At 40.8% G+C, this 25,892-nt stretch overlaps 2 protein-coding genes across 6 annotated transcripts in view; one reads left to right on the top strand and one right to left on the bottom strand.

The window, feature by feature from the left end:
- The window catches only part of AKAP7 (A-kinase anchoring protein 7), a 138,247-nt gene that overhangs the window by 65,540 nt on the left and 46,815 nt on the right, over positions 1–25,892 (top strand). For all 5 annotated transcript variants that reach the window (XR_012158049.1, XM_073337323.1, XM_073337320.1 and 2 more), the window contains 2 exons: positions 6,948–7,060; positions 19,697–19,841. Coding sequence is in view for 4 of the 5 variants with exons in the window: in XM_073337323.1 (XP_073193424.1) it covers positions 6,948–7,060; positions 19,697–19,841 (258 nt within the window). In the remaining variant the exon portion in view is untranslated. The remainder of the gene's footprint in view (positions 1–6,947; positions 7,061–19,696; positions 19,842–25,892) is intronic.
- MSH5 (mutS homolog 5) lies at positions 14,247–16,685 on the bottom strand. The gene has a single exon (XM_073335192.1). The coding sequence runs from the start codon at positions 16,683–16,685 to the stop codon at positions 14,247–14,249; it is 2,439 nt and encodes an 812-aa protein (XP_073191293.1).

The following is a 25,892-nucleotide window of genomic DNA, read 5'->3' on the forward strand; positions in this document are numbered from 1 at the left end:
TACTCCACTTAGGAAGGAACAATCAGTTGCACACATACAAAATGGGAAATGACTCCCTAGGAAGGAGAACTGCGGAAAGGGATCTGGTGGTCATAGTGGACCACAAGCTAAATATGAGTCAAAGTGTAACACTGTTGCAAAAAAAGTGAACATCATTCTGGGATGTATTAGCAGGAGTGTTGTAAGCAAGACACAAGAAGTAATTCTTCCACTCTACTCTGTGCTGGTTAGGCCTCAGCTGGAGTATTGTGTCCAGTTCTGGGCACCACATTTCAGGAAAGATGTGAACAAATTGGAGAAAGTCCAGAGAAGAGCAACAAAAATGATTAAAGGTTTAGAAAACATGACCTATGAAGGAAGATAGAAAAAAATTGGGTTTGTTTTGTCTGGAGAAGAGAAGACTGTAAGGCGACATGATTACAGTTTTCAAGTACATAAAGGGTTGTTACAAGGAAGAGGGAGAAAAATTGTTCTTCTTAACCTCTGGGGATAGGACAAAAAGCAATGGGCTGAAATTGCAGCAAGGGTGGTTTAGGTTGAACATTAGGAAAAACTTCCTAACCGTCAGGGTGGTTAATCACTGCAATAAATTGCCTGGGGAGGTTGTGGAATCTCCATCATTAGAGATTTTGGACAAATACCTGTCAGGGATGGACTAGATAATACTTAGTCCTGCCATTAGTGCGGGGGACTGGACTAGATGATCTCTCGAGGTCCCTTCCAGTCCTATGATTTTATGAATTTAGGAAGTATGGGCTGGATGAATGCACTATAAGGTGGGTAGAAAGCTGGCTAGATTGTCGGGCTCAACGGGTAGTGATCAATGGCTCCATGTCTAGTTGGCAGCCGATATCAAGTGGAGTGCCCCAAGGGTCGGTCCTGGGGCCGGTTTTGTTCAATATCTTCATAAATGATCTGGAGGATGGTGTGGATTGCACTCTCAGCAAATTTGCGGATGATACTAAACTGGGAGGAGTGGTAGATACGCTGGAGGGGAGGGATAGGATACAGAAGGACCTAGACAAATTGGAGGATTGGGCCAAAAGAAATCTGATGAGGTTCAATAAGGATAAGTGCAGGGTCCTGCACTTAGGATGGAAGAATCCAATGCACCGCTACAGACTAGGGACCGAATGGCTAGGCAGCAGTTCTGCGGAAAAGGACCTAGGGGTGACAGTGGACGAGAAGCTGGATATGAGTCAGCAGTGTGCCCTTGTTGCCAAGAAGGCCAATGGCATTTTGGGATGTATAATTAGGGGCATTGCCAGCAGATCGAGGGACGTGATGGTTCCCCTCTATTCGACATTGGTGAGGCCTCATCTGGAGTACTGTGTCCAGTTTTGGGCCCCACACTACAAGAAGGATGTGGATAAATTGGAGAGAGTCCAGCGAAGGGCAACAAAAATGATTAGGGGTCTAGAACACATGAGTTATGAGGAGAGGCTGAGGGAGCTGGGATTGTTTAGCCTGCAGAAGAGAAGAATGAGGGGGGATTTGATAGCTGCTTTCAACTACCTGAAAGGGGGTTCCAAAGAGGATGGCTCTAGACTGTTCTCAATGGTAGCAGATGACAGAACGAGGAGTAATGGTCTCAAGTTGCAGTGGGGGAGGTTTAGATTGGATATTAGGAAAAACTTTTTCACTAAGAGGGTGGTGAAACACTGGAATGCGTTACCTAGGGAGGTGGTAGAATCTCCTTCCTTAGAGGTTTTTAAGGTCAGGCTTGACAAAGCCCTGGCTGGGATGATTTAACTGGGAATTGGTCCTGCTTCGAGCAGGGCGTTGGACTAGATGACCTTCAGGGGTCCCTTCCAACCCTGATATTCTATGATTCTATGAATTCCTTGGAAACTTAAAATTGCTATCTCCTCTCACTAAAAATGATACATTTTTGTCCATCATGCACAGTACTTTGTTTTTAAAATAAAAAAGAGTGTGTTTTGCAAAACATCCTCTCCTGTAAAGTTAGAGATGATGTAACAGAGATGTACAAGAAAAAGATTGGTCACAGTTGGCAGAGAACAAAGAGACATGGGCCATGGCTGCCCTAAAGGCACTTACAATCTAGGACCCCAGGTCTTCCACCTATGCTCACATTGAATAGCACCATACTCCATGAATAGTCAGTCGTATTGAAATCAATGGGACTGCAATCAGATCTGTACAGGCGGACCCCTGTGCTGGCACAGAGCTCTGCTGTGTCAGTGGGGCTCAGTATGGGTGCAGGGTTCCATTCATGCAAATCTTGATTGCAGGATTTGGACCTAAAGTCCTTTTTAGTGTAAGTGTGGATGGCAGAACAGAGCCCTAAGCAGAGAAACAAAAACAGTGCAGTGCACTGGACTGAGAGAAAGCATCAGAGGCTGGTGCAGAATTGTTTGTTTTAATAAAAAAAATCCTTCTTTGTAGTGAGGACTAGGGTTGCTAAATACACAAAACAATACAGATCAAACACCTATGAGACTATAACATGCATTTGTTACAGAGCAATGCAGATTTTTTTAAAATAAATGTAATAACACTTCTTTATTCAGCAGATTATTTAACCTATCAACAACAAAGAATAAACTGGAGGATACTTGGAAACCCATGAATAGGAGTTACCAATTGCATTGTTTTGAACATGCATATCTAACTTTGGAGTAGGATCAAACACCTATTTTTAATAGTCTGTTTTTGATGTGCTACTCTGCTGTTCACTGACATTTGCCTGGACAGCTTTATAATCCTTGGCATAATTCTTCAAATGCATGTCCTACAAAGACATACAAAACATTGTTTCAAATGTAGAAATAGGTAAACCTATTGACAAATATCTGGCAATTTAAACAGAGCAAACAGTGACATGCCCTATGAAACTCAAACATGCAAACAAATCTCATACTGAATATGTCCATATCATTAGAATGCACCTGCTACCATAACTAAATGGTACAGCCTATTTACATTAACGTTAACTTAACAACTAGAAACTCTAATATTGATGCTACTGTATTACTTCATCTTCAGCTGCTGTATTAATACCAAAATATTTTCAAATAACTTATTTTTAAGTTCTAAAGGGCCAAAATTCAGCCTGGTTGTAACTTCAATAAGGTTATTAATTTGGCACTTCAATGGAAAAACTCTTGACATAAAGCCAGATTCCCAAATATTGTTATAGCATTCCTTCTCTAAATACAGGAAAAATATTGCAGTCTTCCTTGTATAAATTGAATTGGATGAAAAACCATGAAGGAAAGAAAACAAATGTGCATTTTAGAGTATATTTTAAACCAATGGACACACCTACCCTATTAGTTTCCCTATTTCTGGGTTAAATTCACCCCACGCAGAGGGCCAGCCTCAAGTGAGATGTAAATGGTTCACCAACCCTATGCTGGCCCTCTGCACAGGGATGAATTTCACCTTTATGGGGTCAATTTTTGCTTTGGTGTGTTTATGTAGAATTCAGCCTATTGAATATTTGCTACTCTGTGTTAAATATCTGATTCCGGGCTGCAGCTAAAATGAATAAGTATTTACACTGTCCACCACCACATGTATTTTGTCTGGACTCTCCCTTGGCAGAGAAGAGAAACAATATTTTATACAGTAATATAATACCGAGCTTTTATATAGCACTCTCATCAGTGGATCTCAACGTACCTTCCAAAAGGACAAGCAGACGTTCTCAGTGGGGAGGAAGTTTCTCGTGATCTAAGCTTATTTCTCCCCAAGAATAGTGAGGCGCTTCAAGGGGAGCCCCTTATTGCATGAAGCCCAGTGGGTCTTGAAGGTGGAGAAAAGGAAAGGCAGCTTATGTCATTTTAGCATTTATTATTTTATTTATGGTAGTATGTGGACTCCCAAACCAAGAGCAGTGCCCTTTGGGTTAGGTAATGTACACGTGGACAGAGAGACAGTCCCTGCCTTTAAGAGCTTAAAGTCAAAATAGAGAAGACAAAGAATAGGAGGGGAGACAGAAGCATAGAGAGGAGCAGTGACTTGCCCAACATCATGTAGCAGGTTGGTGGCAGAGCTGGGAATAGAACCAGGAGTATTAATTCATGCTACGAAACATTAAAAATATGCTACTGAATGCATCTGCATATGCATTACTAGGATAGGTAATGGTGAAAATCAACTGATTTAGGAGTAGATTTTCCTTCCATCCAACCTCACCTTCATATTGGATATAGTGGGGCTCCTTGAGTTTAGAGCTGGTCAAAAAAAGAAGAGCAATTTTTCAAAGAAAAAATAAAATAAATAAATTTCTACTGATGCCAGTAGAACTTCTGGGGTTTGTTAGTTACTTTTGGCTACTACAAAAAGAGGGCTGGATCCTGCCTCCCATTGAAATTAATGAGAGTTTTGCCATTGACTTCAGTGGGAGCAAATTCCAGTCTACAGAGATTTGTGGGGTTTTAGTCTTGAAAGTAAATAAGCCACCATGATGTTTAGAATGCGCACAGCATATTCTCTCTTTTCTGTTATAAAATGTTATTCTCTATGGAGAAAACCTTCAATCCTGTTTCTTGCCAGAATAGCCAGATTGGGCACTGATGAGAAAATGAAGAGTGATTCCTCTCCATAAACTGTGAATCCTCTCCACAGAGCCACTCTTCAACCAGTGTTACAGCCTTGACGATTTAATAGGACAGGTCACAGAATCCTGATGTGTCCCCTCTGCAAGTATGGGAGGTTCTACATGGGAGCAAATCTTCCAGTCCACCATGCCCTTCCTATCCTTACTGCCTTGGTGTGCAGGAAACTACCCTAGAATTCATCTGCACACAAGGTAGGGGGTGCACCCCCCCCTAGCCAATCCTGTTCACTCCCTCTTACTAGTTCCACTATCAGAACTCTTGGTGGCCACAGAAACAAGTATAGGATTGACCCCTACGTATTCTTTAAATAAATGCTATCACTGTAGTTTATTTTTGTTTTAAAAAGCTGAAACCACTCAAAAGTAACCCCAAAACAGACCCCTGTGTGTGGGCACGCAGAAACATGCAATAAGTGAACACATTTTGGTAAGGATTTGTTATTGCATATGGGCCCTATACTACAAACACTTAAGCATGTGCATAACTCAGTACTTGAATAGTCTTGTTGAATTCAAATTGGCATATCGTGAAATGTGTGCATAAGTGACGGCAGGATCAGGACCTATATTTTAAATATATGGCCAAGTGACAACTACTTACAGGTAGATGTTCTTTTAGTAAACTGAAAAAATTAAAAAAATAAATATGGTAGAGAAAAATCCTCTGGATTTAAAAACAGTAAGATGGTATCTTTCATAATTTAAGTTTCTTTTAAAAATACACTGTAATTATACCTTAGAAACCTAAATAAAATTTGTTTCCTAACTAATGTTATGAATGGGCTAGGTTTTAGTTTTAGTTAGCTAAGATCATGTATTTTTGCAGAGTGCACTTGGGGGAAATAGTCACTTAAAGGATATGAAAGATAATGTGAAGTTATGCCTTGTCAAATCCAGAGGATTTTCTCTACAACATACTGTAACCACAGCTTTAAATTAGACCAATTTTAAGGTCAAAACTTTTGCAGTGCCCCTTTAGATCCTGATTCTACGAAGGCTTAGGCACATGCTTAACTTTACATACTGTGAGTCGTCCCATTGAAAACACCAAGCGCTTGTCTACAGACACAAATACTCAGGAAAGTTAAGGCAAATCAATTAAAGGAACATATATTAAAGCTCATTTAACCCCAAACCTCTCCTCCCCCACCTACTCCATGTGTGGATGCTCTCATTCAGGGGTAAGATGACCTTAACTTGCTGTAACTTAATACTCATACTTTAACCTGTTTAGTATATTTATAAAAACAGAATAGACAGGAAGCAAGTTTTAGTTTTAATTTTCTAAGGTATAATTTCAGAGAGTATTTAAAAAAACCCACTTCTGATCAAGGAGGATTAAGACTACTCTACTCTTAAGTGAGAGCATCCACATGGGAGATTAACATTCTTTAATTTATGCACATTGATTTCACATGTTTAGTTCACCTTAACTTTCCTGAATGTTCCAGTATAGACATGCCCTAATAAGCACAGTTGCATACATCCTATGTAGTGTTTAAGCTGGCTAATTCTAGATAGTATCTGGTCTAATGGGGTGCAAGATCACTATGATAGATTTCATTAGTCTCGATTGTAGTTGTGGTGATTTAATTTCCAGTAAGCTGAACATTTATATTGTTCTAGGTAGATGGGCTGGGAGGGAGTAAGAGAGGTCAATATAGAAGCTTTGCCTAGCCTTGGATGTAGGCAAATAGCCACATGAAAAAGAAAAGTTCCAGTCTTCTCAGTCAGTTGAACTGCACATTCCACTTTACACAGGCGTCAGAAAGGCAACAGATAGACGTTTGCTTTTTGTTTATTTTTAACTAGCTGTGGAGCACTGGTGAAGAACATCACATTTGACCTATTCTCAATCTTTGCCCTTCACAATTAGGCCGAATTTGGTGATTATTAAGCAAAATTCCCTTGGCCTGAAATGGGAGTTTCATTCAAGTAAGGAGCATAAAATTTGACACAGAGTAGCTTTTCTTTGTCTAGTGAATCCCATTATCCATAACTCTTCTTTTGTCATTTTCAATTGCTTCACTCATTGCAATCCCTGAACAATTTAAATATAAAGGTACTATTGTGGTAGGAGGAACAGATTTTAGACTGGATATTGATTGGTTTTAATAGATTGCCAATTATTTCTTTTTAAATGAAGTAACTTGTGTCTCAGATCAGCTGCAATTATCAGATTGATCTGTTCAGATATAACATGCAACTTTGAAGGAAACTAGAAAGCTGCTTTTCCCTTCTTATTGATTATCTTCACTTTTCACTTGGGATGGATGTGACTCGTATTAAAGTTGAAAGCACATTTTTAAGCATCCACAGTATTTGATATCTTAGGGCCTCTGCATTTTTCATTCTTCAGAGACCATGAAGAAGATATTTCAAGAAAAAGGCATCTTGGCAGGAGAAAACAGAGCTTGTAAACCTCACTTGACCTTCATGAAGCTGTCAAAATCACCAGAGCTACGTAAGCAGGTAAGCTCAAATTTGATGCAGCATAACGGCAGCCATCTAAAAAGTTTATTTTAGAGAACAAATGTTAAGCACTTCAGTTTTACTTTAGCCATATTTTAGAGCAGTCAAAGTTCTACTTCTTTGTAACCAGGTTGACTGGTAAGACTTTAAAATATTAGTCTTTTATGAAAAAAGTTAATATGTAAAATGTTTTGTCTAAGTTGTACCACAAAATATTACTCTTGATAGTCTCGATATATTAACAGTTATGGTCTTTTTTTTGTTGCAAAAGAATCTAAAGATTACAATTATTGTCTGGAGTATTGTTCCAGTGTACCTTAAATAAAGATTTTTGAATTATACGGAAATTAACTGTCCAGCATGTAGGACTACTGACTCTGGAATGAAAAGCATTTTTAAGAATATGAGTTTATAGATCATATAATCTTTCAGGCTGCCTTCTATGGAGGAGTGGGGGAGGTCCTCCTGTTTTTCTTGCAACTGCATTATCCTTTCCCAGTGGCATTCCACTTTCCATTTTAATGGGAAAACAAAAAAGGCAAGCAACTTTCTGCATGAACCAAAGCACAGTAAATTGAGGATCAGCCATAAGGGCAAGATATTTTAACTCCATATTCTTTGCTAAAAATGTTTAATTATGTATGCTGATGTGAACAGGTGCAGAGGAGATCTCTCCAAAATATTTGCTCTTTATCTCAGCTTTTGGTAGTGTAAATGAGCTATTAATTTGTTCATTGCAAGTTATTTATTAATCTATATAGTATTATTATCCAATACTCTGAAATCGAGGTAGTTCAATGGATCAAATTCTTCAATTCTTTTTGTACTTTTGAACTAACTTCCTCTCCCCCACACTTACACACTTCATCGTCTCTGAAGCTTACAAAAGAAAAGGGCGGGGGGATGGGGGGGAGCAACTATTTCAGTAAACCTGGAATGAAATCCTGAACTCACTGAAGTCAATGACAAAACTCCTATTGACTTCGACTGAGCCAGGATTTCCTCTAGGATATTTTGAAAGTGCTAAGTAATAAATATTTGTTTTATTTGAGCTTAACTCAGTTTTTAGAATTCATTCAGTTATACTGAACCAAGTGTTACATTTTTTTTTCCCTTTGCTGAGCTGGGGAAACAATTGCTTCACTGCAGTATTGAGAGAAACAATATGAGCTGTTTAGGTCAATTGATTTTTATAAAAAAATACGTTGTAGTAAATGTGCTTAGAATACATGTATTTGAAAAAACTTTACTAATTCCAAAATTTACTCACTGTTATTTGCTGATTTCATGTAAAAATTTTAGCAGTATTTGTCCCATCTTTTGAGGTGGTCTTGATAAGAAAAGTCAGGAGTTTTCATTATAGTTACAATTGTCTTCTAAACCTGGTAAAACAATTACTGCCTGTCTGAAGTTTAGCTTATAATAGACGGAGCTGTGTGAGGAGACATCTGGAAAGTCAGTTACATTTTATGTGGGACTGGAGGTATGTTAAGCATTGCAACATCAGGGTGCCAACTTCAGCAACAGATGCTCTGTCTAGCAAAAATAAAGGAGATTCCAAGCAATTCAATTATAGTAATATACATGTGAAACAATATAAAGGTGTGGAATTTTTCAGGTACAACTTTCCCCTTTAGACCACAGTTTGTTTGTATGGTTCACCCATTGAGGTCCTGATTAATCAAAAAACTTAAAGGACATGCTTAAATACTTTGTTATATCATGGGGTAAGCCCCCAGTTTTATCTTTAAGATAAACATGTTGTTTTTCTTTCTTTTTCCCATCTCTTGTTTACCATGTGAAAAAAGTGGAAGCTTTAACCTGAGTTTGTTTTATAGTAGATTGGGCAGAATGACTTTGTTTCACTTGGTCATTGAACCATACTGCTTTATTTAAGCTCTTAAAAACTTCTATGGAGAGGACACATATTGTGTGTGCTGGGTGCTATATAAACAAAAACGTTACCATGTTTGTCTTCCATTTTTTGGAAAATAGAGACAAGGGATAAAATTATTTAAATTTACAGGGTTATTATGTATCATGGGGTACACGTAATGTACTGAGAAAGACTTACGCTTCTTGTGTGCAGTTGAAACATTGATTTGTTTGGATTGTTTTCTGTTGACACTGTGCGGCAGAAAAGACCAGTTTCTAAACAAATAAAGATCATAATCCATATCTGGATTATGCACAGTATGTAAATGGTGACCTCTCTTTCTACTGCGTATGCTGTGCTGAATGCCAGGAGAAGCAAGGAAAGAGATACGACACATCCTTTTAACTGCACTTTTATAGTTAACTATTACTTGCCTCACGCGCACAAAACTCCACACTAGCTTCTTTGATTACATAAGCGCTACGAATCGTTATTGTTAATAGTACATCAATAAAGGCAAAGTGTAACAATGGTAAGAAAGAGAAAAACGCAAAGCAATCATGCGCACAAAAATGTGACCCACAATAACTATTTGATCCAAGCTTTCATTCCACTCCTGTTCCGTTATTGTGCTACATCAGTTTAAACTGAGCTATATTTCTATGCAACCACTTTTTTCTGCCCCGTGTATCGTTTTATGTAAATTTCTTATCAACCGCTTCTGTGATGTTCAAAAGTAAAGTTGGAACTAGCGTATTTGTCAAAACATTGCATGGGGAATAAAGGGAGCTGTTAACAGTAGCCTGTTACGTGTACATTTTCAACAAAGTGTTTTATTTTGATTAACATTACAGGGAAAATGTTTACAAACAACACTGAGAGTACCACTACCAGGTATAAACAGTGCTTAAGTAGAAAATTATATGGTTGAGTAAAATCTTGGATTGTAAAACATTCTTTCTTGAATAAAACTTTAAAGATACACCACAGTACTTTAAGGGCATAACAAACATAAAAGGTAGGAAATCAAGGAAGGAACTAAAGACTTCAGGGCACAAGTTCTGGCTGACATGGCATAGCACCTACTATTGTAAAAGTGACACCACTGTATAGAGATCTTCATTGACCATACACAGTTATTTCTAATTTTGTTATTTATTTTAATGTCAGAGGCCATTGGGTGTATGAGATATTTACTGTTTTCCCAATGTGCATTATTTTACATTTATCTGCAGTACATTTCATGTTCCATCGTGCTGCCCTGTACTCTAATGTGTTGGTCCCCGCAGTTGTTAATAACAGAATCAAATTATTGTCATCCTAATTCATATTACTTCTGCAGAACACTGAATAATAAATATGCTAGTGGCTTAGCTATTAAGTGATATGCCGTAGAAAAATACCATGGGAGATTGATATTAAATAACAGTAAACACTATTAAATGGGGTATTTCCTTGTCAAAGCTCTCTCCATCTTAAGAAGCAGCATTTACTATCATTCTTTGTTTCCTATTGTTTAATCAGTTCTTTGTGCACATTTCCTCTTAGTATAGTGAATAAACAAAGCATAAAAAGGTAAAGATAACACATTTTAACAACAGTTTAAATGAATTTTTAGATCATGCAACAACAGTATTACAAGTAACAGAGAAAAACGAATAAAGGTTATGGTAGGAAGAGCATATATATAACATTGTAAAGTAATAGCTGATAGATCAAAAATAATTTAAAATACAAACCACCAGATGGATAGTTATAAACATTCAGGACACAAGTCATTAACATTGTGGGGTTTTCTGTCTTAAAGAAGCAATCCGTTAACCCAACCCTTCAGAGGATTAATGATCTCACTAAATCTATAAACATTACAATTTGAGAAAATTGATAAAACATTCCATTTCTCTATCTATTGCAAAGATATCTAGAGCTTCAGGGGAAAGATAGACATTCCTAAGGAACAAAAATTGTGAAAAGTTACTTTTCCAAGGCTGTAAAATGTTTAATAAAAGAAATTACTGCGTTCAAAATGAAGGTTCTGTAACTCTACAGAGGTATGAAAAGTAAGTCTCTTCAAGAGATTACCCTTAAGACATTTAAAGCTAGAGAAAAGTAAAAGGTCAGACTTCTTTTATTTAATGGGATAGAAGCTAATGAAGGATAACAACGTTAGCTGCTACATTTACATTGAGTTAATCGGATGAGAGAAAATCTCTCTGGAATTCCCCTCCCCTCCCACCCCCCAGTTTCTCAGGTGAGAGAAAGAACATAGTTTACCACAACTGATGGAAGTGGAAGACAGTTAATCAAACTTGGCCTTCTAGGTCCAGTGGGACAATTTTGGGGATGAATGAGTTAATTGAAATGTTCCCCCAAATGCTGATACCACGCTCTCCATTCCTACGTAGGACTAGGAGCCCCTGTAGAAGGGGATAACATGAAACAATTTAGGTCCTGATCCTGGAAATACTTGAGCATATGCATAACTTTATGCATGTGTGTAAGTCTTTCCAGGAATGGGGCCTTCAACAATAAAATCCATGGGGCAGGTACCATATCTTCTATGCATTGTACAGTGCTGGACACACTACAGTATATAATGAAAGAAGTGAGTTCGTTTTGTGGTTAGAGACCTATTCCCAGCTCTACCACTAACTTGCTGTGTGACTTTGGTGAAATGAAGTATTGAGAGGTTGAGACTGATTCAGTCTATTACTTATTTACCATGAGGCTTCATTGATAAATGCTGTAAGGTGATTCGAGCGCCTTCGATGCAAGAGGCTAAAGAACTGCAAATATTATTATGAAATTGAATCCTTAAATTGTACTGCCTGACTATGCTGAATTTCTCTGATCATTTCTGCTTAATTAGGTCCCTAGTGAGTAAAACAAAATCTTGTAATTACAAACCACAGGCAAGACTATTTTAAAAGTGAAGGTACAAGGCCTGATTCACTGTTGCTCTGCAGCTTGCATAGTCACTGACACCATTTGCAAAGTGAATGCAATCAGATTGGGAGTATTTTAGACTCAATTTGCACTAATACAAGTGACTGTACAGGGTGCAGTGCAGTGGTGTATTAGGCCCCTAGGTAAACAAGTCTATGATTTAACTGCAGTGATGACAAGTTAATTGCATAGTTGGTGCACATTGTTTTGAAGACAGTACATTATAATTCTATTGGAAACAATACTAACTGTATGTTGCTATAATTTATCCCTGTTGTCGTTTCCTGTTAATTTGTCACAATTGTATGTTTTGTTTATTTGAAACTGTAGTTGTATATTTTGTAGTCTGATAGCACACCACATAACGCATTAAAGGAAAAATCACTACACTGCAACAAAATCGAAGTTCTGTCTCAATCAAAATCCTATTGATATGACTCAAATTAATTTTACTTGCCATTTTCAACTACACACACTAAACAGATTAGAAGATATTTGGCATTGAAAGTTATGAAGTTATAACTAATTTTTTTGTTAGTGGCTGACCCATGCAAACCTTTCTTCATTTTAAATAAAATTAGCATATTTAGCTCCTTTAAACCACCATCCTCAAGCAAGTCCAGCATAAAGAAAATATAGTACCACTGTCTACATCTTCTGCTAGCTGTACTGTGAGAAGTAATTGCATAGTTTTGGCAATCAGTCTTAGCTGTCAGATGCCCTGCTGTTTTGTTTGGATGTGGCCGCTGGTCAAGTTATCACATCACAAGAAAAGTCAGCACACTGAGTCCTACTTCTGCTTCCCTTATTCGCCTATATACTCTGCTGCTGCTGCTTGGTGCCATGAATGTTTGTTATTACATCATTCGTCAAACATCGTATTTACTAAAGAGCCTTTCATTGATTATATGGACAAGGAGAGGGGAAGTGGGGAAGCAAAAGACTAGCTATCCCTTCTTCCCAGTGCAATTTTCCCATCCTCAAATTTTCATTTAAAATTTGGAAAAAATTTAAAATGCTAATCTCTGTCTTAAATTCTCAATACATTCTTCAATTCCCTTGCTGTCTGTATGTTTCTAAAAGTAAGTGGAGTCAAAATAATAACAAGTTTGTATTCTTATAATATAGAACCTAAGGGGAGAGAGCAGTTCTTGTTTTAACAGACCAAAGTGCATCCTCACATGGTTCTGCCAATGCATGCTGATTCTGCCCTGCAACATTCCATTTATGACAGCTCCTAGCTTTTCCTGAGCAGAGACTGTCCATTAAGATAAATTATGTGATTGCTTTATTATGTGGACAAACAACCAGCAGCAATCAGGGTGAAACCACAATTAAATTTCTACTGGTGACCAATAATAAGCAGAGTTAGAATGTGGACTTTCCCAGACGTATACACTATAAGGTTGTTAAACCACTGCATCAGCAATCCCCATTGTGAGTGCCGTTTTTCTGGGCAAGAGGGTTAGTGGTGTAAGAAATGTCTTATAGCCCATGACATTTCCCCATTTCCCCCTCTATTATCCTCATTCTCAATTCCCTGCACAATGACAAAATGTTTTTTCTGACTCAGGAGAATAGGACACACATTTCTGTGCAATCTCTTGATGCTGATACGAAAGTGACTAGAAGAGTCACTATAGTGTGATGCAACACACTCTCTTGCATTAGGGACTGAGCACTTTACCCTCACAGTACTACCAGCTGAGGAAGGATGTATCATAACTAGGTCCCAAACTATGATCTTGTACGCAATGACTACGTTGTACTTCTATAGCACCTTTCATCTGCCACTCTTAAAGCACTTTATAAACCTTTAAGCCTCAATATGTGCTTTGAAGTAGTTAGATTATTATGTACTCTTTTTACAAATGAGTAAACAGGTACAAAGAGGTTAAGACTTTACCCCAAGTTCACACAGGTGGAAGAGAAACCAAGGTCCCTGACCTCCAGCCCTCCTGCTTTGCTACTACTAGATAAAAAGATTACATCTCAGACAGATAGGTAGCCACAACAATTGTTTGAAACAGAAAAAAGGAAACAGAACTTTTATAATAATGTTTTAAAATTTAAATATGGTGTGGGAGCACTGGTCAGAGAAATTATTGATCATTGCAGAAGTTATTTCATCTCCCCCGGAGAACATATATCCCTCATCCATGGTGTTTTTCAGCTGGATATTGGGTGGTTGTTTCTGTATGTTGGATTGCATTTCATATTTGGAGTTGAAGAAAATTCATTGAAGGAGGGATATTATTCCCGTTAATATGAAATTATAGGGAAATTTTAAGCTCCGTCTCATCAAAATGTTTGCTGTTTGACAGCAAGGGAGGCTTATAGCTTATTGTTTCTAGAGTTACATGGTTACAGAATGGAGGCTGCAGAGGGCAGCACTTCCTGACTCATGAACTTCTCTAAGTCCACATGGGGGTCATCAAGGTCTAGGCAAAGGAACTTTTCCACCAGAGACTTGCATCTCTCTAGCTGGCTCCCTTTGGATGGATGATCAATACGTCTAATAGGTTTTCCATTTCGGATAAGCTCTGATACCTCCACTCCTCGTGCAATCACTTTGGGTGGCACCCCAGCCAACGCAGCAATATTGGCAGCATGGCTAACAGTGGACACCCCCTCCTTGAGCTGATAGAAGAATATTAACTCATCTCCATCTTGGTGGGTCTCCATTGTTAGGTACTGCACAAGAGGGGTGTCAGGAAGGAGCTTCAGCTGCACCAAGCTGTGAAAATTAGTGGAGACAAAGACCTGTGGGCACTGGGTTCCCTGCTTGAGCCAGTGCCTCAGCACAGCGACCAGAAGGGAGAGGCCATCCACTGTGTTGGTCCCTTTGCCAAACTCATCAATAAGTACCAAGGACCTCTCAGTGGCGTTGTTCACTGCTTTGGCAACCTGGTTGAGATCAATCATGAAAGTGGAGAGTCCCACAGATACTGATTCCCTGCTGTGAATCCTGGTGTAAATCCCATCAACTGCCCCAATCTCAGCCTCTGCAGCAGGGACATAGCTGCCGATTAGGGCCATGAATGTTATAAGGCCCACCATTTTTAAGTATACACTCTTCCCAGATGAGTTGGGCCCTGTAAGGATCTTTATTCGCCCATTAGCCTCACCGCTGTCCACAGGATTGGGCACAAAAGTCTTTGCACATAGCTCCATGAGTGGATGCCTGCCATCCTTGATGTGGATGCCATGGCGGTGGGTAAAGCACGGACGGCTGTAGCTATTCTCTCGAGCCATCACTGCCAGAGCTAGCAGCACATCTAGGTGTGCTGTGTATTCAATCACATTGTTAAGCACTGCCGACTTCTCCAAGATCTTTGTCTGCATCTGGTGCATGATAAGTGTTTCCTGGTCTCTGATCTCACAGTGCAGGTCACCCAGAATGCTGTCTAGTTCCTTTGTCCTAGCACTTCTATAATGCAGTTTATCCTCTGACAAGAACATGAAGTCCAGGCCTTCAATCTCAAAGTCACTCTTGTCCACCATTGTGGGCAGCCGTGGAATGGAAAGCAGGAATCCAATCAAGGGAATATAGATGACACAACAGGAAGGAATCCGATTGTCCAGGGTCTCCAATTCCTTCCGTGCCACCTCTGTGAGGAAGTCTGAGAGACCCATCAGCTTTCGTTTCTTTTCATCAATGGTGGAGTCCACATTGGGTCTGACAGTGAAGCGGTTTTCTGAGATGCTGCCTTCAAAATCTACCACTTTGCTGATGAGACTGGCAATATAGTGCAGATCATCGGTGAAGACCTGTGAGATGGTCTGGAAGAGCTCGATGCTGCTAGGCAGGGAACGGCATGTATCTCTGAGACACACTGCACTATAAACTGTCTTGTAAAGTGCCTGCCAGTCACTGACCTTTGTATGTGAAAGATTCATTCTTCTCAAAATCTGAGGTACATTTTTTATATTCTTAAGGCACTCTTGAAGAGTCAGGACTGTTTCATGGTTCTGAGCCAGCATGAAGAACTGAATAACATCCAGCCGTTTGTTCAGCTCTGTAAGGTTCCGGGTGGGCCGCATGAGCCACAACCTCATCAGTTTCTCTCCCCACTTGCACCTGCAGCGGTTCAAAATCCCATACAAACTGAGTCCTTCTTTCAGCCCACTGGACAGCTTGTAAACAGAAGGATGCACCTCACTTTTAAATATCTGTAGGACACAAAAAGTATCTTGGTCCATATTCACAATATCCATGAGCACAAACTTTTTAAAGGCCAAGATGGGAACCCCGATTGTGCTATCTTCCAGTTCAACTCCGATCCGCCTCCTGTCAAGAAACTTCAACAGCCCACCTAGTGCTCGAACCATGAGTGGGCTCTCAAAGGGAATGATGGAGGACAAATAGAGGATTTTCTCTGTTGCAGTCATATGAGAGGGAATGAAAGGGAATTGCCGAGATAAGATCCGCTGTTTGCTCACTTCCAGGCCAAAGTCCATATTGGGAAAGAGGACAATTTCTGGTTTGTCCACGTCCCCCGTAGCAGCACCCATATTGGTCAGGAATTTGGCAATGTTGTGATCCTGCTTGGCACTCGTCACTATGCATCGGGGAAGGACTTCATCAATCACTTTCTGCAGCAGCTTGAGGTCTTCGTTATCAGGCATGTCGGGCATGAAGTAGACTGAGCAGTCTCCTGTGTCATAATAAGTGATCCCCAGCAGCCCTGCATACCACAACACACACATGTATATCTGAGGTTGCTCTTGCTCCTCCTCTTGTTCAAGCCCAGGCAGTGGTGATGGGAGACAATGGGTGTTCAGTGAAGCAGTGGTGCTCATTCTAGCCAGTTCCAGGAGCTGTGCTGCTGGTGAAGATGGACATTTTTGTTGGCAGATCTTATAAGTCCTTTCCCCAATAACAACTGACCCCGATCACTTGTCCATTTTATCCACCTCCCAGCCACTACCTGATCTACTTCACTCCTCTCCCTCTCTGGGCCACCTGCCCCTTTTCCAACAGCCTTCTGCTGCTTGCATCAGTCCTCTTTACCCACACTCCTGCTGCATGCAAATCCTCTTTCTTTAAGAGGTAATGAGCGGGGAGGTGGGTTGAACCACAAAATGAGTTGGATGGTTGGGCTGAGAGTTTGGCTTTAGTAGGCCCCAAGTATCCCTAGTTAGTATGAATAATGATGAGGAATGGATCTCGTATCCTGTCGTGACTGCAGTGGGCTATGGACACTACTCTGTAGAAATTAAAGGCTAGTAGAGTCAGCACCTAACTGCCTGCTCGGATGTACAGCCACACTCCACAACTGTGTGTATGGGCATACATGAGTGCTCATGGAAATGCCCATTTTATGCACACAGACCCACCTCCATGGGCACATTCACACAGTGCCACCCCACACCCGCTACCTACAAACCCAGCACCACCCTGGAAGCCTGCCCTCCATACGAATTCACAACACAACACCCCAGGTGATCACACTAGTCCCACACATGGCAGAGCACCACTCCGCCCCACAGCAATGGTCCATAACCCCCCTCCCTGCCCTCACCCCCACAGCATGACCCTTCTCCCAGATCTCAGTTCTCTTCCTACCCACCCACCTCACATGTAGGCCAGGCAGCTCTTCTCAGGCTGGGGGGTTTATCTTCCTAACCCGCCTCTTTCTCCTTCCCCTACCAGCTGCTCAGCACTCCCTCAGCTCAGATTCTCATCAGGGCTGGACCCTGCCACACAGCTACTGAGCTGTAATCTGTATCCCTGCCCATTCCTCCTCCCCTTCCCCTCGCCCCCCACCCCCACAGCTCATTACACGCTTTGACCCCACCTGTCTCCCTTCTCACCTTCCCCTGAAGAAGGCCCACCCAGTAACGCTGCCTTTCTCCCTCCACAGATCATACACCATCCTGTAAGCCCAGCCCCCTCCACACACCTCAATAACCCTTCCTCGTACGGAGCACCCCACTCTCGTATCCCCCTGTACACACAGCTCTGCCCCCACACAGTGCTGTGGTCTGTAATTCTCCTCTAGCCCCCACGTACCATAGAGAGCAGCACTGTCCCGCACTCTGGTCCTGCTCACGCCGTACCTCGTGACCTCTGTACCTCCGTACCTGTCTTCACTGCTGCGAGGCCGGTGGCTGATCCTGGCTGTCGCTGTCTCTGTCCCTACCTGGCCGCTCAGTGTTCTTTTGCCTCAGCTGCTCCATCTCCCTCTGGGCCTCTCATTGAAAGCGAGGAGCTGAGGGCAAGGAGGGTGCTGATTGGCTGGCAGGTGCAGACTAGAGGGAGTCTCAGTCAGCAGCCCATCCTGCTGGCCAGCCAGGGACCCCAAAAGGGGGGCTGAGGAACCATAGATAAAGATATGTCTGGCTCTACACTATAATTCTGTCACCCCCCCCAAAAGACACTGCCTTTAAATGCCTCCAACATACAAGCACAGCTCCGTAACTGCCTCCTACCTGCCCACAGACAAGTGCCATCCCATAACCCCACCCCCACCGGAAGTGCCAAGTTTTGTGCAGCTCTTGTATGGCTTTTTTGCAAATGTAATGAACTACTATGCCTATTTACAAATAATGTGCACATAATTTGCATATCACCATAAACTTCAGCATATGGTCAACACACCCCGACCCAGACACTAATGAGTGGATGTGGAGCTGCATTAAATTCGACAGCTGTGCCTGGTATTGGTGGGTAGAAAGGTGATTGACTGGGGATACCGAGTTGAGTGGGTGCTGTACGTGGGGGACTGGATGTTTTGTTGGTCATCTGGGGCTGGAGTATTTGCTGTGGGTTTCTGATTGGTGGAGCCTGGTGCAGATCACCAAAGTAGTGTGGACACTTGTGGCCAATATTAGGCCTCCCATCTTGCAGTGATTGTGCTGCACTGCCAGCCACTACTGCCTCTTCCTGCCTGACTATAATCCCAGCAGAGGGAGTAGCAAAAGAGGAAGTTTAGCTGATGCCACAGCAGCCCCATGCAGTTGGAAGGCGCAACTGCAGGCAAATGCCTACAGCCTGCTCACACCTTAGCTGCAGGTGTGAAAATCCAGTGGAGATATCAGCAGGAGGGACAGGGCTGCCAAGTCTGTGTCACTTGGCATGCCTGTCCCATACCCACTACCTTGTTACAATCCCACATCAAACATTTTCATCAGCAATGCCCTATAACTTCAAACCCCTCCCCCCTTTGTAACACCTCTGCGCAAAAGCTTTGTCTTATAACTGCCCCCTCCCAATCAGTGCACTGAAAGAGCTCTATTGTGTTAACGAGGCCAACAAATTTACCCTAATTGTAAGCTTAATTGTAAAAAGTATATGAAAGTTTATAAATGTCAACAAGCAGGGCAAAAAGCCTAGTTTGGCTGGGTAGAAACCACCCTGCTCTGGTGGTCTAAAGGCACGAGGAAAGCTGCTATAAACAGCCAAGTGGGATTCTCCCAATAGTGGGAAATTTCCTGCGAGTAGAGTGGACAGAGCCAATAATCCCCAGTTACATAATGGCCCTTTGGGGGCTGTTACAAGCCATTGGAAGTTAGGGCTGCTCTAAGACCGCTCTAACTCGTGCTGGGGGCTGAACTGGCACAGGGTTGGGGGGGCGGGTAGCATAAAGGTGGTGTAATGCCACTTTTTCTCCCCTTCTCCTCAGGTCCTGCACTGAGCACAGCTCAGCCAGACCAAAGGATCAGGCACATTACAGTGTAATGTTTTATTTATTTATATTTCTAAATTCATTCTAAAAAACATTTGTTCCAAACAGAACCATAAAAAATAAATATGAAAATCTGGTCTCCTAGTGAAATGACTAATGTAATTTTATTTTGATTATTTAAAGGTGAAGAAAATTGACCCGAACCTGTATGAGAATTTTAAAAACCACTATTTTGGAGATGAAACCCTGTACCGCCTAGATCTTTGCTCCATGTTGAAAAAAAAGCAACCCAGTGGCTACTACCACTGTGAGTCCTCTATCACGGTCGGTAAGTACAATACTATTTTGTTTTATTTCTTAATTTTATGAATTTTGTTTGAAATTGAAGAGGTTGATAAGCTGTTAATGCTGGGAATGTATGTTTGGCAAATCTTGCAGAGACACGTTAGATGGGTCAAATCTGAATTAAATATTGTAACATTTTGGCAGTTAAGCTACTTACTGCTACAAATCAGAACTGTTGCTCCCAACCAATTACAGGTGCCTCAGCACTGGAGCTTCATACTTCTGTGTACTTTTGGCTTTCCCTCCCATTCCGGTCTTAAGGTTGGCAAGCCCTACAGGAATGAAAGTTCAGTTGATTTCCATGTTAGTTCTTTACATGGAGAGCTTGCAGGATGGTGGTTTTAACAGTGAGTTTGTCTCTTGGGCTAAATAATTTGGATAATAAATATTTCCAAATGAAAGCTGTTCTGCAACAAGTATAAAGCTATTTTTGTTGCTCATATCTGGACTCTCTCCAATTTGTCCACATCCTTCCTGAAATGTGGCACCCAGAACTGGACAAAGTACTCCAGTTAAGGCCTAACCAGCACAGAGTAGAGTGGAAGAATTACTTCTCGTGTCTTGCTTACAACATTGCTGCTAATACATCCCAGAATGATGTTCACTTTTTTTGCAACAGCCTTACACTGTTGACTCATATTTAACTTGTGGTCCACTATGACCACAAGCTAAATATTTATGAATATTTTAAAGAGAACATAACTACTGTAATTTAAAATAATAATTGAAAGTATAGAAATACTAAAGAAAATTGCTAAATGCCAAATTCAGTTACATTCAAAATGTTATATACCCAGCCACAGTGGCTTAGAAAGGAGAAAGTTAAAAAATCAATTTTTCCAACCCCCATTCTTTAAGCGGGAAGACTTACCTGGAAGTGTTACCCCGATTTGTGAATCCTCCAATACCCTCCTCAGCCAACATTGACCGCTCTAGGGGTTGTGCAGACCCCCTACAGAATGGGGGTTACTGGTACCTTGTGCTGTTACAAATCCACCCTAACCCTGTGTCATAAATATAAAGGGAAGGGTAAACCCCTTTGAAATCCCTCCTGGCCAGGGGAAAGCTCCTCTCACCTGTAAAGGGTTAAGAAGCTAAAGGTAACCTCGCTGGCACCTGACCAAAATGACCAATGAGGAGACAAGATACTTTCAAAAGCTGGGAGGAGGGAGAGAAACAAAGGGTCTGTGTCTGTCTGTACGCTGGGTCTTTGCCGGGGATAGACCAGGAATGGAGTCTTAGAACTTTTAGTAAGTAATCTAGCTAGGTATGTGTTAGATTATGATTTCTTTAAATGGCTGAGAAAAGAATTGTGCTGAATAGAATAACTATTTCTGTCTGTGTATCTTTTTTGTAACTTAAGGTTTTGCCTAGAGGGGTTCTCTATGTTTTTGAATCTAATTACCCTGTAAGATATCTACCATCCTGATTTTACAGGGGGGATTTCTTTATTCCTATTTACTTCTATTTTTTATTAAAAGTCTTCTTGTAAAAAAAAAACTGAATGCTTTTTCATTGTTCTCAGATCCAAGGGTTTGGGTCTGTGGTCACCTATGCAAATTGGTGAGGCTTTTTATCCAACATTTCCCAGGAAAGGGGGGGGTGCAAGTGTTGGGAGGATTGTTCATTGTTCTTAAGATCCAAGGGTCTGGGTCTGTAGTCACCTAGGCAAATTGGTGAGGCTTTTTACCAAACCTTGTCCAGGAAGTGGGGTGCAAGGTTTTGGGAAGTATTTTGGGGGGAAGGACGCGTCCAAACAGCTCTTCCCCAGTAACCAGTATTAGTTTGGTGGTGGTAGCGGCCAGTCCAAGGACAACGGGTGGAATATTTTGTACCTTGGGGAAGTTTTGACCTAAGCTGGTAAAGATAAGCTTAGGAGGTTTTTCATGCAGGTCCCCACATCTGTACCCTAGAGTTCAGAGTGGGGGAGGAACCTTGACACCCTGGGATTCCTGTAGCCTGTTTTAGTCCATCAGCAAAATCCAGCATAAAGCAAAATTAGGCCCGAAATGTCCAGTTGAAACGGGCACAAACCTGGAAATATAAAGTTAAAGCTGAAGCTTCTTCCTGCCCCTGCCCCTGAAAGGGACTCAGACTGAATAATCTCCAAACATTACTTCTACTTTACTCCGTAAATAACAGGACACTTTCTCTTTAATGCGTCATCATTTGAGGCTATGAATAGTAATTAAAAAAGAAACATGGCAGTTTAGGTCTCAAACAAACAATGCCACACATTGTTCAAATGAAAGTGTCCCACTCATCACAAAAAGAAAAGGAGTACTTGTGGCACCTTAGAGACTAACCAATTTATTTGAGCATAAGCTTTCGTGAGCTACAGCTCACTTCATCGGATGCATCACAAATATTACTGGAAGGTGTATGTGTATGGGGCACCAGGCAATAGCAGTTGCCAGTTCCTAAAAAATAGGTGAAAAATATTTATTGTGGATAAATTGATTAAATGTTTTGAATCTCTATTTTTGACTAAGGTCCTACTGTTCAAATTAGCACTGAATTTGTAGTCTCTTTGCCAAATGCACATTGCACTAGGAGGCTTTATATCCAGAAAAAGCTTGACACTGTTTTCCTTCCGGTGGCCTTCCTTTATGTTGTTATTCGTATGTCTACTAGAAAACTTGCATCGGAGAGGTTTGCATCACCTGTTCTTCAGTTAGCTGTTGCTCATTGAGACTTTCTGTATTTGGATGATGGATTTTGTAGTAGCAATTACATTCCGTTACTGATGAAGAGAGCATGCTACAGAGCTGGTTTCATGATGAAGCAAGATTTTCAGTCTGTTCATTTCTTCCTCTCCCTGCACTTCTGAAGTTTTCATTAAAGCTGGGCAAAATGTGCAAAGCAGAAATGTAATCCTTATATTGTACCCACGGGCTTGACTGGGAAGGGTGAAGATCCTTTCTTGGATGGAGTCAGAACAGGTAGCATGCTGAGCGGGATACTAAACTTGTATAAGCCATGTCCTAGACTACCTGTCGGTCTGAGAGCAGCTCTGAGTGCTGCTAAACCCAGCACCTTATTTATGTATTTGGATTTCAATACAACATAAAAGGATACTATCTTGGGCTGTAGGTCTCCTCTCTCATAATTAAAGAAATGATATGAAAAATCAGCAGAACAGCAGCACATTTCTCCTCCCACCCAAACATCAGTCAGCACGCACATTACAAAAATCTCACATCCAACTTCAGCAAATGCCAGATGAAACAGATGGGCTTTACAACAGATTTATCCTCTTTTGGAACAAGTGTGTGAGCCATCAGGCTCTCTGAGTCAAACTCCCTCTGTTTTATACTGAAGGGCATCTAACTCAAGTGCTGCTTCTCATCCCAGATATGGCAGCCTGACATGGCAAGAGAGGGGGGTCTCCCAGGTTGGAAAATACCAAATCATTTAGAGTTTAATGGGTCAAAACCATCATCTTAACTACACCCTGTGGACAATAGGCAGTCAGAGGAGGTCTGAGAGCATGAGAGTCATATGCTTATGGCAAGATACTCTGATTGTCAGATTCTCCACTAGCTTCAGCTTCTGACTGGGTTTAGGATTTAGCCCCCTGTAGAATTTATTGCAAAAGTATACTATAGAGGTGAGAAAAATGTATTGTGTTGGCAAGCTCTGCATTTGTGAGGAAAGGCCATAACTGTGTGGTCAGAAACAGAAGGGGGAGGAAATAAACTACACTCTTGATCACTGCTGCTATTTAGCTGTCTAAAAGCAGCTGGGACTCTATCCAGAACCAAGTTGTAAACTTTGGTTACAAGTGATGGAGAATCTCCTTTCAGTCATGGGGATTGCAGAACATCTGCAAAATGTTCTGATGTCTTTACTTTGCCGCCATTATCATCTCACTCTTTTCAGGACTGTGTCTCAGCCCACTGGTTCTCATCCCTGCACCAGTCTCACCCAGGCTCTGAGAAATACATGTGATGGCCTTTTTTTGAGCTGGATGAGATAGATATATAAAGTTGGGGGCCATCAGCATACTGAAACCACTTCAGCCTACATCTGCACACTAACTCTCTTCACATTATATACACATTGATTTTGAGAAATGGCAGAGTAGATACTTATGGTACCATATATAAGACACCTGGGGCAGAAGATAATTTGCCAACAAAATCCTTTGGTGTCCCTCAGCAAAGAAGGAATGAAGCCACAGAAGAATAATCCCTCTATTCCTATCAGGAATCACAAACATCAACACCACCCTATGATCAATGGTACCAAAGGCAAAGGATAAATCTATGGCACTGTCTATAAATATGAAATAATATTAAAATAGTAGAGATATTGGTTATGGATACAAAATTCCCTGGGTCAAACCCCAGTAGGGAGTATTTCTCCACACTTGTATTCAGTGGTTCACATTCCCCTGTGGTGAATTTGTCCTCAGCTGCTGGAATAATATACCTACACTGTGCTGAAAAACTCTGTGCTCTACTACACAAGAACCATCTGTAATACAAGAACTACGTGCTAACATCTAGTGTCTTCATTAAGCCAATACACTGGAAATAAGGCATGAATTTTTAATGGTGAGAGTACTTAACCATTGGAACAACTTACCAAGGGTCATGGTGGATTCTTCATCACTGACAATTTTAAAATTAAGACTGGATGTTTTTCTAAAACATCTGCTCTAGGAATTATTTTGAGGAAGTTGTATAGTCTGTGTTATACAGAAAGTCAAACTAGATTATCACTGTGATCCCTTCTGGCTTTAGACTCTATGAAGCTATGAAATTAAGCAGACAGCTGGATTTTTGACAACACATGTACTAAAAAATAATATTTATTGATGTTCAATAGCTATTTTCAATCCTAAATAGCTTTCTGCTTTTAAACTTTTTTCTTTTTATACTCTAAAACAGGGGTTCTCAACCTTTTTCTTTCTGAGCCCCCCCCCTCCCCAACATACTATAAAAACTCCATAAAACTCTATAAAAACACCTATGCCACAGGAGCTGGTTTTCTGCATATAAAAGCCAGGGCCAGCATTAGGGAGTAGCAAGCAGGGCATTTGCCCCGGACCCCATACTATGGGGTCCCCAGCAAAACTACATTGCTCAGGCTTCAGCTTCAGCCCCAAGTGGTGGGACTTAGGGCCCCGTCTTCAGTCCCATGCAGTGGGGCTTTGGCTTTCTGCCCTGGGCCCCAGCAAGTCCAACACTGGCCCTACTTGGCGGCCCTCCTGAAACCTTTTCATGTCCCTCCAGGGGGGCCCTGCACCCCTGGTTGAGAACCACTGCTCTAAAAGGCTTTCATTTTCAAAGGCCTAACATTGCTAAGTTTTATTTATTAAAATTAAATATTCATTATTCTTGGCCATTTCAAGCTAAGTAAAATGTGAAAATAAAACAAACCATAGAAGTTGTGAAGAGTAAATTAGGTTTTTAATATTTTTATTTTTAATGATGACTGGAAATATTAATAAAATCAATACTTTTTTATTTTTGGAAGTGTGCCTTTGAAGATACCTTTTTTACTAATGTATCCAAGTTAATATAAGTTCTTAGTATTTATAAGTCATCCTAGACTAATTCCCCTACAATGTCATACCACTCAGATATTCCTCTGAGAAATGTTTTTCAGTAGTTCAAAGGGCAGTGAGAGAAAGGAAAGATGTACTTTTTTCTGCTGAAATGTCAGAATTTTTTTTTCTAGTGTTAGTTTCTATAAGCTCTTGAGATTTGCATGATTACACAGAGATGCTGCTTTGCTGACTGTCTAATCCCTGTGAGGTATTCTAAAATAAGACAGCTGCACAGGTCAGTACTTCAGAAATAATATGAACGCTGCATCAAAATCCAGTTGTTAAAAGTGCTTTGCTGTGGCTTATATATTATCTCTAGGCAACAATATCCAACAATCAATAGGAGCAGGAGACAATTTCCAGAGTTTTCCTTTTCTCAGACTTCAGTGAATGGAAAAATATATTTTTGGAATAGTATAGAACCCCTAAGATTTATAAAAAAAAAAACCACCCTTTCTTTTCAGGGGAGACAGAAGT

This window comes from Lepidochelys kempii, chromosome 3 (genome assembly GCF_965140265.1).
Source record: "Lepidochelys kempii isolate rLepKem1 chromosome 3, rLepKem1.hap2, whole genome shotgun sequence".
Lineage (NCBI taxonomy): Eukaryota > Metazoa > Chordata > Testudines > Cheloniidae > Lepidochelys > Lepidochelys kempii.

Excerpts from the sequence above, each read along its gene's own strand:
- MSH5 (XM_073335192.1), bottom strand. The coding sequence starts at position 16,685 with ATGAGCACCACTGCTTCACTGAACACCCATTGTCTCCCATCACCACTG.